At 42.7% G+C, this 14413-nt stretch overlaps 2 protein-coding genes across 3 annotated transcripts in view; one reads left to right on the top strand and one right to left on the bottom strand.

Annotated features, from left to right (window-relative positions):
* Positions 1-2724, top strand: part of ATG4B (autophagy related 4B cysteine peptidase) — a 36927-nt gene extending 34203 nt beyond the window's left edge. For both annotated transcript variants that reach the window (XM_089509331.1, XM_089509332.1), the window contains exon 13: positions 1059-2724. In XM_089509331.1, the coding sequence (XP_089365457.1) occupies positions 1059-1132 (74 nt within the window). In that variant the 3' untranslated portion in view covers positions 1133-2724. The remainder of the gene's footprint in view (positions 1-1058) is intronic.
* Positions 2725-9818: 7094 nt separating this feature from the next.
* Positions 9819-14360, bottom strand: DTYMK (deoxythymidylate kinase). Its single transcript, XM_089509334.1, has 5 exons — positions 14181-14360; positions 13234-13342; positions 11867-11957; positions 10964-11161; positions 9819-10379 (listed from the first exon to the last, which is right to left on the bottom strand). Exons 1-5 carry the CDS (start codon positions 14308-14310, stop codon positions 10269-10271), a joined length of 639 nt encoding a protein of 212 aa, XP_089365460.1. The 5' UTR covers positions 14311-14360; the 3' UTR covers positions 9819-10268.
* Between the last annotated feature and the right edge of the window lie 53 nt (positions 14361-14413).

Consider the following 14413-nt stretch of genomic DNA (forward strand, 5'->3'; position numbering starts at 1 on the left):
GGTTTAGCTGATCAACCAATCACAAATCCACCTAACAGTACACAGGGCACCGCCATTGTTACAGTGCCATGCCGTACTAGGGTTAGGGACCATGCGGTTGCTGCACGATCCCTTACCCTAGTATGCCGCCAGCACAGTACTTTAGCACCGTGTGTACTAGGCCAATGTCAGGCTAATGGGGCAGTAATTGTTGGGATCCTCTTTTCCCCCCCTTTTTGAAGATGGGGATAACATATAGGGAACATATAAATCACTTGTTAAAACAATTCACTAGCTACCAGTTTGTTTCTGGGCACAATTCAAAGTGCTGGTTATGACTTATAAAGCCCTATACAACATAGATTCAGACTATCTGAAAGACCATATCTCCCTATATGAACCTGCCAGTCGTAAGATCTACAGGGCAAGGCTTTCTCTAGGTTCCATCACAGGTGCACTTGGCGAAGGCATGAGAGAGCCTTCTCAGAAGCTGCTCCCACCCTCAGGAACTCCCTTCTGTGGGAAGCTAAGCTGCCTCCCTCCCCACCTTCCTTTTGCCAGCAAGCAGAGTTTTATTTTGTGTTTTGTTTAAGCGGACTCTTAATGTGTAAGCAGGGGGAGCTTCTTATCGGGATGTATGTTTTTAAAAACTTTTTATAAGTTTTTAAATTATATATTTTAATGTGTGCTTTTAAATCATTTTTTAAAAATTTATTAAGATTTTAAATTTTTATTTTGAGAGCCACCTTGGATCCTGCCCTGGAAGAAAGGTGGCATTAAATAAAATAAAATTGGCCTTGGTGTCATGTGGGTTATATATACTGTAGTCTATATAGGGTTCGGTACTATCTGCAGTTTCAGGCATCTATAGAGGTTGGAGGATATTCCCCATGGATTAGTGGGGTGGGGGGTTTCTTACTGTATTGTTAATTTCAATTGTATATGTATATTCTTCACTAACAAAACGAAACATCTTGTTTGTGCAAGTGCAAAACAGTCATTAATAGGATTAGTGTATGAGCTGGTCTATACAGTCCCAGGTTTACATTAATGGTGCTACCTTTTTGTGTGTCTTGCAGACTCTTCTGATGCAGATAGACTGGAAAGATTCTTTGATTCAGAGGATGAAGATTTTGAAATATTATCTCTTTAAAGAAATATAAGAAGCCAACTCTGCCAATTTGTGTTGTGAGGGGGAGGGGAGCTTCTTGGAGAGCCTAGGGCTACCAGCTTACATAGGTGCTTGTTGACATCCCTGCCTCCCATCCACCCCAGTGTTCTGTGCAGCCATGGAGCAGAGTAGATTGTCTGCAGTGGGATCAAGAAACAGGTCATCATTAAGGCCTTAATAGCTTTAGTCAGGCTTCTTCAGCATAAGAGTACCTGCCGGAAAGGGATGCAATGTTCCTAGGGGCTGATGATTATTGTGTTAGTGGGCCCAAAGGCTCAGCAAAAATAATAGAAGCCCTTTTAGGTGCTTGGTTATTATAATGTCTCTCTGTTAGGGACAACTTAATCTTGTTTGCTTCTGTCCATTCCCCACCCACCCCAGTTCCTACTTTTTACAGTGTGGAATGGAAAGCAGCATAACATAATACAGGCACCTGCCTAATAGTTGTTTCTTTAGCCCAGTAGACCCCGTTCTATGTCACCTTGGAGTGCAAGCTCTTAACAAGAAGAAATACAATACAAAGGGGTACATGTGCTTTATCTCCCATGTTAGTGCTTCCACACACATTACTCTTCTTGAGTTTCATAACTGTCTTTTAAAAACATTCATGTCAAGTCTATAATATAATGAAAGAAAGTGCAGTAGCACATCATGGGCAGGATGGTGAGAAAATGACATTTTCAAGAGTAGGAGGAGATGATGTGCTCACTGAAGAGGTCAGCAATTCCATAAGGATGAAAGGAAAAGTTAACTAGGACATGGCTTTCTTCAACTTAACCTTTATTTGTTGTGTATTTTTCTAATCCATATTAAGAATATGGTGGCTGCTATTTAATATATGATGGTGCTGGGGATATCAGCCAGCTTCCTTGAACTGAAAGTATCTCTGATTCCACCTTTTGATGTAATATTCCTGCGTTTAGACTTTCATCATGCAATCTGAAGCTGAGTTTTGCTTTAATACAAAGACCATTATTCTAATAACTTGGTTGGCTAAAATGCCAGGTGCAGTCCCTTCCGGAACACTACACAAAACTGTGCTTCTCTTGTGTGGCGTTGTTTTTAATACAAAGTTCTAAAGGAACACTCAGATTATGGCTGCCCAGAAAGGTTAATTATTAGCTTACCTAGGATGGAAAACCTGGTGGTTGTACTTTAAAATGGCAGGATTATTTTGTCTAGAAGAGGTGGGAATGGCTGGAGAGGCTCCACCACTCCCCCCAGTATTATCTATCTTTTGCAAATCTTTAGTGCCATTGATGGATGCTGCAGGTGGCAAATATGTTTACAAAGCATTCTTTTCTGTATTATCACTTATCAGCAGCATTCTCAGCCTAAAGGTGGTAGTATAACCATCTGTAAAGTTACTGCATAGAAGAGTAACTAGCCTACAAATAGTAGGCAGTAGGTCTGGTTGTCCCTGAAACTGCCAGAAGACAAAGTCTGAACCATGATGCTTATCTTTCATTGTTATAACTTATTTCTCTCTGCTGCTTCTCCTCTTGATCATAGACAGTTTGAGGGAGAGGAGAGAGAAGAAGTGGGGCTGTGCTCCATTCCATCAATTGCTTTCAATTTGTATATGAATAAAACAAATTAAAAACAAATTGTATTTCTAGTATTCATTTCTCTAGAGCCAAATGTTTTAAAAAGTCATGAGTCTTAATTTTCAACCAGTATGGACCTGACAACCAGAAGTTAGATCCAACTATTTTTTGTGTTTTTTAAAGATCATCTTGGCTCTTCCATCTAAGTATAGCATCTCCCCCCCTCCCAAATAGCCTTAAGCCTACTTTCCTTTTTACTGTTTAGAATTTTTGCCTCCATTAATGATTATTGAAAGGATGCAGAAGGAAGGGAAACAATGATTTAGTCTGCACTTCCCAGTAGAAAACCCTGTACCTGCTGCTTTTTGGTCCAGTGTTCCAGCCAGACACTGCACTGTAAACTGGAATCCTCACTTAGGCTGCTCCCCAAACCTCTGGCAACCTGCACTTGGAGCATCAAAGAACACACCCCACCTCAACTCTGCCATCCCAACCAGTGCCTCCAAGAAAGCTTTTCTACCCAGCATGTGGCATTTCTCTTCCAGCACTAGCCACTCCCCCCCCCCCCCCAAAGTGAGCAGTTCTGTTCACTGAATTGTGTGCATTGGCACTGCAACTGTTCTCAGGTGTTTAGATTGATAAGCAAAAATCACCTGTTTTAAGTGTTGCATCTAGAATGGGCCCATGACAGCGTACTGTTTTCACTCATCCTTTTTTAGGTGCCATCCTCTCCCCACAAATCATCCATTGTTTCTTCTTTACTAGTCTCCCAACATGTGAGTTGGGGATAAGGAGTCCTATAACATATGGTCATTTTAGCTATCCTAGGCCTGTTACAGACTGCCAAAATAAAGCTGCTTCGGGTCTCTTTGGAGGTATGCTGTTTAAATGATGCATGCATCCTAAGAGTCTAAAAGCTGCACTCCTATGCTTAGGAATGGAGTGTGACTTTGGCGTGACCTCCAGACTCTTAGGACCCATGCATCATTTAAATAGCATACCTCCAAAGAGACTTGAAGCAGCTTTATTTTGGCAGTCTGTAACAGGCCCTAGTTATGTGGGTTTACTGCTTATATCTGTCCCATCCTTTGGCAAGAAACTGGTCTCCCTATAGCAGTTAAGGACCAAATAAAGGTCTCACCATTAGATGACCCTATAGATGCATTCTCTTTCAATGGGCATGATTATTACTGAGCAAAGTATCAGAAACTCGGTGAAATGGAATCACAAAAACAGCCCACCACATGCGTTAATAATAATATTTTTTATTTCTATCCCACTTTTTGCTAGGCAATCAAAGCGGCGTACAACAAGCTAAAATACATCCATATATACATAGTGCCCCCCTTAAAACAAGATTAAACAGTATAAGATTAAAAACTACATATTAAAAGCTGACTAATCCAAATAATAATCATCATGGGCAGAGTTCACTAGATGGGAAGTCTTATTCATGGTCAAGTATTTTATTCCAGGAAGGCCTGCCGGAAGAGATCTGTCTTAATGGCTTTTTTAAAGCTCTCTAGATTAGTAATTTGATGGATCTTATCCAGCAGGCCATTCCATAAATTGGGAGCAGCTGCAGAAAATGTCCTTAGATAGGTTGGGCCCAAGCCATGTAGGGCTTTAAAGGTGATAACCAACACCTTGTACTGTGCCCGGAAACTAATAGGCCAGTGAAGTGACTTCAATATTGGTGTTATATGGTCAATTCTTGCTGTTCCTGTGACCAATCTGGCTGCTATATTTTGTACCAACTGGAGTTTCTGGACTAGGCACAAGGGTAGCCCATATAGAGTGCATTGCAAAAATCAAGTTATCCATTATCAGCTTCTGTATGAGGTAGGCTTTGGTGTCAACCCATCTTCTCAGAAGTTTCCCGAGACCCTCTGCACCTTCAATGCCTAAATCTTGCCAGGGATGCTGAGTTTCTGACAAACTTATCAATTAACTCTAATTCTCTTCTGGTATCCAGGGGGCTGTCTGAAACACTGGGAGGTGGATCAACAGTCCAACATTGCCTGCCAAAAAGAAGGAATACAAAGTAATCTCATTTTCTTGCTCAGATCACCAGAAGTGGTCCTCCTACTGCCAACACAATAAATCTGGTTCCAGCAAACCAGCCTAAGGAAGCAGTGCTCTACATACTGTTAAGGTATCCCAAAGCAGAAAGGTGCTTGCTATCCAATAGCTCCTAGAAATGCATCACTTCTAAATGGACTGGCAATTATTACTGTTATGCCCTCAAATACTGCTTGATCCCCAGGACAATTTTTGCCTATCCACCACCAAAGGGACCCAAACACCTCCAACCCCAGAGGTCATTCAACAGTTTGTTTCTGAACTAGTTTACTCTCAAGATGAGCAGAAACTGTTGGGCCTCAAACTCAACAATTTCTTGAGTAAAATAGTTCAGAAAGGAAAAAGTGAAATGGCAATCTCATGTCAACGAAAGAGTACTAAATTGCATTCTTTCTTCAGAGACCAATCTCATTCTGAGTGGAAACTCATCTGTCATCCATTGCCTCCAAATGCACAAAGACAGATATGAAAGTTGGTGATAGACCTCTTTGTTACCATGATTATCTGGCAGATCCTAAGGTTCTGTTCCAGGTACCTGAATTCTCAGACAATATGCTTTGGATGTCTTGGCTTCTCTGTGGCCACCAGACATTTTTATACCCTCATTTCCACTTCTCATGAGGGTGTTGACGAAAATGCCAGCCCTAGGGGCCATGGTGATAGTTGTTGTTCCATAAGAACCTCAGCTCTTGGCAGTTGCATACCCCTAATCGAGAGTGGACCCAAAAGTCCCACCCTTGGAGATCATTTTTCTTTCCATAGTAGGGACATACTTGTAGTTATATTTGTGTAAATTTCTTTTAGTTCTGTTATTGCATGCTTTGACTATTAGTTTCCTTTATGAGCCACAGATAGCTTTACTGTTGAGTCAAGGTCTGTGACTGAGGGGATTGCCTCCTCCTGTTGGGTCCCCTTTCTCCTGGCAACTTTCCATTCACTTTTCATGCACACCCTCCTGCTTATAAGGGCCAAACTGTACAGATCCAGTGTCCCAACATGCCCAGGACAAATAGTACACTTGTATTAATTGCTGAACAAATTACCGTATATACTTGACTATACCAGGTATAAAGTGCTAGCTTTTTTTGTGTGCCTTCAAGTTTTTTTGGATTTATGACCCTAAGGCAACCCTTTCATGGGTTTTCTTGGCAAGATTTGTTCAGAGGGGGTGTGTCATTGTCTTCCTCTGAGGCTGAGCAAGTGTGACATGGCTGAGCAGGAATTTGAATTCTGGTCTCCAGAATTGTAATTCAGTGCTCAAATCACTATACCATGCAAAGCTAAAACATGCAGCTAGAAGTTTCAGGAACCTTAGAGAATACCACATTAGGAAAGGCACACATAACTCCAAGAGACTGCAATTGTGATTAAAGAGTCTATAGACTGTAACAGGCAAGATCGCTTCCTTTAAAAATACAAAAATCATAAAGATTGGCAAATTACTTTACGTCCTGCTATTTGAAGAGCATACTTGCTAGATATACAAACTATTAATTTCTTTAAAATAAATAGGAAACAAGCCTGAATCTACAGAATAGGGTAGGCAACCTGGCACTCTCCAGATGTTTTGGACTGCAGCTCCCATTAAAATTCAGCTAGCATAACCAAAGACCAGGATTGCAGGATGTGTAGTTCTCCTTCTTCCACCAAAAAACAAAAACAAAGCACTGAAGAAAACTAGATTGCTTTCTCCCACTATAGAACCATAAACTATCTAAAAGCAATATGGTAAAAATACAGGGAAAGAACAGACAAATTCATTATTTGTATCACTCTTCTCTTGAGAGCTGAAAATTCTCAGCTCAAGTTTTAGCGGTAAATAAAATAACCCCCACACAAAATAGTCTGATAGATCTTCACTCGAGTTCTCCAGGAACTCAAAATATGCATTTTAGGTGGCCTCTAATATATACATAGTTATAAAAAGATTTTTCAGCCAACTGTGACTCAGCTTTGAGACTTGAACAACTCCTTTAGAAATGTGCAAGGCCTGTTTGCATAAACCAGCAAGTCTTCAGGTGTAGTTTTCAATTTCATTTGAGCTGGAGAACAATGATTAATAGCTTCAAAACAAGCCATAACATTAAACCATCTTCAAACCTGAAGCCTTTTACCAGAACCTTGGTATTGTTGTCAATGAGGTCAGGGTCCACGAAGGATCGATGCAGGGCTGAAATCTGTGCGCCTGAATCCCTGTAAGCTACCACCTCCTTGTCACCCACCCACAGGGTGTGTCTGAGGTGAACAGGAATCATGGAGGGATCAGGATCTACTGTTGCACCAGACTCAGCCACGTGAGCTTCGGCCTGAGCCATAACATTTATTGTTGTAGGGTTTTGTGGGCATTGGGCCCTCACATGGCCTAGTTGTCCACAAGAGAAACATTTAGTAGCCTCTTTGCTCTTGGGCCTTCCCTGTGAAGACGATGAGGATTGTTGAGATGCTTGTGGCTGAGATGCTTGTGGCTGAGAAGGCTGAGACTGACGGGGTGGTTGGGGCGGATTCGGTGTAGCAGCCTTGGGATGTTGAGACTGAGAGATGTCCTTGCGTTGAAAGTGATGTCCAGGCTGCGACTTTTTGTGATATCCAGCACTGGGCACTGGAGGTTGGGCTCGCTTGAGGTCCAGGTATGTATCCGTAGCCTCTGCAGCTTCTTGCAGTGTCTTGGGGTCCTTGTCCAACACATGATGGACCACGTCAGGAGGAAAATAAGTCAAGAATTGTTCCAGATCTATGCAAAAGAAGAACTCTTCCAGCGAAGTTATCTTAGCTACCTGCACCCAAAGTTCTCTGTTGCGTTGTATCGCATAAGCCAGGTCGACGGCGGAAGCGTCCGGCTTCTTGGGTGTGTCCCTGAAGCGTCTTCTGGCTGCTTCCGGGGTGATACCAAGGCGTTGGCGCGCCTTCCGTACGAAGAGCTGAAAGTTCTGCATCTCCCCCCGCGGCATACTGGTTTCCACATCTCGGAGAACCCCTGAGATCTGGGGCCGAAGTTCATTCATATACTGATCCTCCGCGACCCCGTGGAGTTCACACGTCCGCTGAAAACTTTCCAGGAAGCTTTCAAAATCATCGCCGTTCCTGTAAAGGGGAAACCGGCGAGGTGGTTCAAGCCGCACTGATGCTGGTGCAGGTGTAGGTTGGTCATGGCGCCGCTCATTCAGGAGCTCGACCACCTGTCGCTGCAGCGTCTCATTACGTTCAGCCAACTGTCGATTCTGTTCAGCCATTTGACGCTGCGTCTCTGTGACTGTGGCCAGCATCTGGGCCCACATATCCATGTTTGGTGGGGATGCTGTGCCAGGTGATGAAGAAGCAACATTGCCTTGGGTCCTTGCATCCGTGCTGGGTGGGGATGCTGGGCCAGGTGGTGAAGAAGCAGCATTGCCTTCCCCTCCTGGGGTCGGCTTAGCAGCCTTCTTTTTTCTATTCATGGTAGAGGCTGTTGCACAGAGCAGAAGCCTATTCTAAAGACTAACTGAAATGCAGACACGCGAAAGCACTAAGAAAACAACAAAAAAAAAATACAATAGCTTGCTGAAATGAATGGGTGTGCTTAACCAACTGCACACCATAGGCCAGAGAGGAGAGGGAGAAGAAGAGAAAACCCCAAATCAGGCCAGGAGATCAAAGAGATCTCTGTGTTGCCCCTAGCAACTCCTCCTTGATGCCCTCCTCCCCTTCCCTCGAAGGGAGAGATCAGAGAGAGAGAGAGAAAAGTCCCTCACTGGCGAGTTTGCAATTCCTTTGTCTCAGCAAAGTGATCAGATCACAGCTTTTTACAAGCTGGATCTCTGTCTGTTGGCTCTCAGCCCAACAGAATTCCCAGCTGTTAGGTTTAAAGGGATGCTGTGGGCAAAGCCACCCCTCCTTTCCCTAACAGCAACAATGCACAAAAACTGCTTTCCTCTCTCCCCACCAAGGAGATTGGAAAGAAAAAAAACCTGAAGCCTACTCTCTGTTTGAAAAGGAAGGCTACCCCCCCTTCTCCTCACACCAGAGCAGACCCACACAAAGAAAAGAAGGAGTGAGAGAGCGAAGGTTTCTCCTTCCCCGCCCCCAGGCAGGTAAAGAGAGAGATAGAGAGATAGACAGAGAAGAATCCAACACTTTCTTCAAGCACCTAGCTGAAACTACAGCTCCCAAAGCAAAAACACACTTGCCTAGCAAACTATGTTTCCAACAATCCGAAATCCGCATCCCACCGCTGCCACCATGTGATGATTCCCTGAGAGCAATGCCCTGTGCGTGGCCCTTACTCCCAGGGAGTCCCTTAAAAGAACTTTTCTTCCGCTGCCACCACTCAGTGAATTGTCAATGAACTATATTTCCCAAGCACACACTGAGACTTGCTTGGGAGAGAGATCTAGTTTCCTTTCTTGCTAACCCAGAGCAATCAGTAACCGAGTTAAGGCACATGTACAGGAGCAAAGAGACAGCAGATGCTTTTAAAAGAAAGAAGTTTATTTTAAAGAAATAGCATAGAATAGAAAGGTATCACTCATGCCAGGCCTCCTTGCCGTGCAGGTCAGAAAACACAGTTACAAAGATATTCATTTCAGGCAAGCTATTAGATAAACATAACAAAAAAACCTAGACGTACTGACTAACACTGTTCCTGAACTACTCACACAATGATGGGATTTGTAGTCCTTGTGGAGTTCTTGGAATCAGGGAGCTGGCTCCTTGCCAACTCTACCTGCATTCCTGAGCCGGTCCTCCGGCTGCTCAGAGGACAAAAACAAGCCTCCGGTTTCCCCAAACAAAGCCAAGATGGAGAACAAAGGACACATGGTCCTACAGGGGTATTTAAAGCCCTCTCTTTGAATCTTTTTGAAACTGCCGCTCTGGCACTGTTGATTGGCCAAGTGAGCCTTACCTCAGCTATGATGTAGCTGCTCATTAGCATGTGATGTCAGCTCTCATTAGTATGTAATTCCCCCTAGATTAACCCTTTGTAGTCAGGAGAAGTTTCCAAATGACAGGATGACCTAGTCATCACACCTGGCTTGTTCCAAAGCTACTAACCAGAGTCCCAGTTTGGGAAGACATGTCAGTTTGTTTATTCATTCATCTGCATGACCAAAAGACTCTCACCTTATGAAACCTGATACATGATCATCCAAATATGAACATAATGTGCTGAGGAACTAAGGAAACACATTATTGATTTAACTGTTTTTTAAAAAAGTCTATAAAACAGCAATTGTATGTCCCAAAGTGTAAATTTCTGTGAGTAAAATACAAGAAATAGTAGTACTATACAGTACTACTTTTATGCATCTGGTCCAGTCCCCACAGACCTTTCTAAGGGATCACCAGGCTCTTCTATTCTTGAGCACAACAGTCTAGAGAGGAGTGTTAGATAAATAACAAGACTATGAAATCCTACTTGGTCTGTTAAAAAGGCTACAGATATAAATAGTTAATATTTGAATAGTTCATAGTTTGGCTAGATGAACAATGACCCAAGATGATATAAACCACTTCTATTTCCACAGTTCTCCTATAGGTCTATGCTGAGCTTCCTGCATGGCCTCTTCTGAAAATGATTTAATTTCATTGTGTAAATCCTCTATGCTCTTTGAAGCATCAATCACCTGTGTCCAAAAACAAAACAAAAAGGACATGAAAATGAATAATTCTTAAAAGAACAGGACATCTAAGAAAGACACTGTCATTAGGAAAAACCCTCAAGTTTCAGAATATATAAAAAGTGAATTACAGCTTGATGCCTATGCCTTTCAAACTCCTTCTCTCTTTTCTTGCTGTTGTAGCTCTTCCCTCTTCTTTCCTATTATTTATGTCAGAGCCAACTATACTCACAGCTGCCATAAGCTCATTTCTCAAATATGAAACACATGTACTGAGACTCATAGCTACAAAAGTAGACAGTTGCATATTGTACTAAAGAGAAGGGGAAAGAAACCTCTATCTGTTAAAACATGATCAAGGTGTGGAGAACTGAGTTACCTTTATAATTTTTTGTACTGGGTTTATTTTCCAGCAAGGCTTATTGCTTATTTCACCATTCAATCAAGTAGCAAGTTATACTGGTGATATCCCAACTTACTGTTATTTGATTTATATCCCCCCCCCTTTTAGTCAAATTTTATATAAGGTTGTTGTTGTTGTTGTTTTGGTTTATAAATCCCATAGTTCTTCTAAGCAGTTTTCTTCTTACCTTCCAGTTCAAAGTCTTGTCTTTCATCAAATCACAGAAGCATTGTAGAACTTTCTCTTGAAAAGAGCTGTTCTCGTATCGCTCATTTCCAAAGTCTCCTCGTTTGGCTGCTTCAGATGTACTCAGATGAAGAAAAAGTATCAAATCTGGTTTTGGAAGCCCCACATCTGGTTGTTTACACCATTCTAAAGAGAAGTTCTATTAAAGAAAAAAAAAGAGAGAGAGAGAGATGCTGTGAACAGAAAAATGAAGTCAAAAGGTGGAGGTCCATCTACATCTATGCTGAATGGCAGCACCTTTTCAGTATTGCAGATCAGTGGCCTTTCCCAGTTCTATATGTTGATGTCAAGGAATGAACATGGGAACTTGTGCATAAAAACTACATGTTTTAATACTGCCTATAAGCTTTCTTTAAAGACTGGGGAATTTAAGCACCAGCTGCTTAACTATAATTGAAGCCAATGGAAATTCAAAAATTTAGATGTAAATATAACAACACAAAGCCCTAGAAGTGATAACAGCAAAAACCCAACAAAGGTCTCAACAATAATTTGAGTCAGATTTGTGACTACAGTACTATTCCACAGTATGACTTGATTTCAGATTAACTCAACAAACTCAGATTAGGAAAAATTCTAATACAGCAGTATGCATGAATTAATACACATCCAGAAGCACTGAGCCTTCAAAAGCTATGCTTTGTGCATGCTCAAACGTTGCACTGGATGTGGATTTAGTGATACTTTCAGTAAGTTTACTGAAATCAATGGGACAGAACTTCAAGACACACAACAACAACAACAAACAAACTGCTGGACATTCAGTGTGGATAATTTCTACAGTAAACATAAGCTATTACTTCAGTCATTTTCATACTAGCCTAAAGCACTTTTTAAAACTTACCTCTTTAGCACCTGTGAAGGCAACCCCAGAAAAGGCGTATCTATCCACTACCAGAGTGATCCCCTGATTTAACTTCTCTTTGATCAATGGCCTGAACAAGAGATTGATCACTATTAGACAAAAGCTGAAACGTAAATAACCTGAAACAAAACTGGGACACAAGGTGGAAAGTTTTCCATGTTATACTTCCTCTGGAATTTTTTAATCATAAAAATTAATGTCACAATGGGCAGATTATAAATCAATCAAACTGGGCCAGTTCAGAAGTACAATATCAGTGTTCAAGTAACTCTAGAAAACATGTATAATCATTCAGCTTTTTAGGTTAGAATGTGATCATCAACTGTTTTAATTTTCTTTCATAGGGACTAAACAATGTAAATCTAACATTAGTCCTACCTAGATCAGGCTCATTAAATTAATTAAGATTGATTCATTTCAACTAACTTAAATCAATCCATTTAAAATAGATCTACTCTATATAGAGCTAATGAAGGATTTGGCCCTGTATCTGTGTCTCCAATTCATTGAAAATCATGTTGATGTAAAGATCTGTATTTGTTTGAAATGTAATGACACAATAATCATGTGTGTCTACTGAGGAGTATATCTTACTGAGCTTAACAGGACTGTAGTACAGTAGTCCAAAAGTGCAATCTTACATGTGTCTATTTAGGAGTAAGCCCCACTGAGCTCAATGGGGCACCTTCAGGTAAGTCTGCACAGGACTGCAAACTAAAGGTTTTCCTTAGTCTTATTTCCCACCCACTCCGCCCTCAGTATTTCATTTCAACTATTTAGAGCTTTGGGGGGAGGGAAATTTGACATTTATACTGATAATGTCAACATATTCTACTTCTGGGATAACTATGCCATTCTTTTCTGTAGCATTTGAAATTATTAAACCAAATGTTCAAAAGTGCAGTAAACATTTAACTAAAATTCCTAAGAAACAATACTCTAAACGTTTGATTATTATATTTCATTAACAAAAGTAGATTTAGATACACTAGGAAAAGAGGGAGGCAAAAGAGGTATAAAGGGTCAAAGAAGCCACAGTCTTCTGTTTGCAAGGCTTGACCGGGGCAATATTATACACCTGATTAATTGCACTGGGTTATAGCCTATATGGTATCCTTTCCATAATGGAAACAACATTGCAGACAGATCAAATTATTCTTCCTCCATATCCTGAAAATACTCTAAATCTGGACCTGAGTTTCAAGGACTCTTCAGAGCAGGCTTTTAACTGTGTCCCTAAATCCTTCATTCACCCCAAGTACGTGTTAAACAGTATTCAAGAGGTGTTAATTGAGGCTCCGGATTAATGTGTGTGCTCTGATATCCAAGCAAAAGAATCTCTTTACACTTGTTCCCAGCGATTAGCAGAAAAGAGCAGGTGCACTGTGTGATCCTCCAGGCTGTTCTTCTTTTCCAAATAGGAACTTATCAGTCGTCCAATTTCTGTTGTTCTTTCTGCAATAAAAAGCAGAGAAGGGCGTAATTAAAACAAAAAGCCCCACTTTGAGGTTCCACAAGTTTTGCTTAAGAGGTGAGCCACATTTGTAAACCTAAATCCTCTAAAGGCAGCAGATCCTGCCTGACCTTGGAAGCTAAGCAGGGTCAGACCTGGTCGGTACTTGGAGGGGGGACCGCCAACAAAGTTCACCAGACGCTGTCGGTTATGTTTCAGCGCAAACCTCTTCTGCCTAAGGAAACGCATGAGGCTGCCGTAAGGAGTCCACAAACCGCAAGAGAAGGGGCTCTGCTAGGAAGAGGAAGGCGCTTGTCTTTAGGGGAAAGTGGAAAAGAGAACCTGGGCCTGTTCCAGACTGCCAAAATAAAGCTGCTTGGGGTCTCTTTGGAGGTATGCTGTTTAAATGAAGCATGCATCCTAAGAATCCAGAAGCTGCACCAAAGCTGCCCTCCAGTGCTTAGGAGTGGAGCGTGGCTTTGGCGCCAGCGACCTCCGGACTCTTAGGACCCAGGCATCACTTAAATAGCATACCTCCAAAGAGACCCGAAGCAGCTTTATTTGGGCAGTCTGGAACAGGCCCTAAACTGCAACTGCACCCAGACTGGCAGCGCAGCGGAGCCCCTGGCACTGCAGCCCCTCTTCCTCACTGCTCCCTCCTCTCGCCAAATGTCCTCCATTGGAGCCTCAGGGCCACGAACAGAGTGCTTTCAGCTCAGGGAGAGCCAGAACGTCCTCCATTTTGCGCCTCGGGAGCAGGAGCTGGCCTTTCTAGGCCTGCTTTCAAGCCCAGGGTGAACCCGTCCTCCATCCCGGCTCCTCCTCCTCTGGCCCCAATACCTGGGAAGCGGAGGAGCTCCGCGCGGTGCCCCCCGTGGCGCAGGGCCTCCACCAGCCTCCGGCTCTGCGTGCTCTTCCCCGCCCGGTCCACGCCTTCCAGCACGATCAGCGCCCCGCGCCTCCCGGCCATCGCAGCCAGCCCTCCCTCCCAAGGCCAACGCTCCGCGACCAAAGGCGGCAATGGCTGCACCGTTCCCGCGCTTGGCCCAGCCATAGAAGAGCGGCCTCCCGGC

Source organism: Sceloporus occidentalis, unplaced genomic scaffold (assembly GCF_023333645.1).
Source record: "Sceloporus occidentalis isolate IW3139 unplaced genomic scaffold, rSceOcc1.0.p SCAF_2, whole genome shotgun sequence".
In the NCBI taxonomy this organism is placed as follows: Eukaryota; Metazoa; Chordata; class Lepidosauria; order Squamata; family Phrynosomatidae; genus Sceloporus; species Sceloporus occidentalis.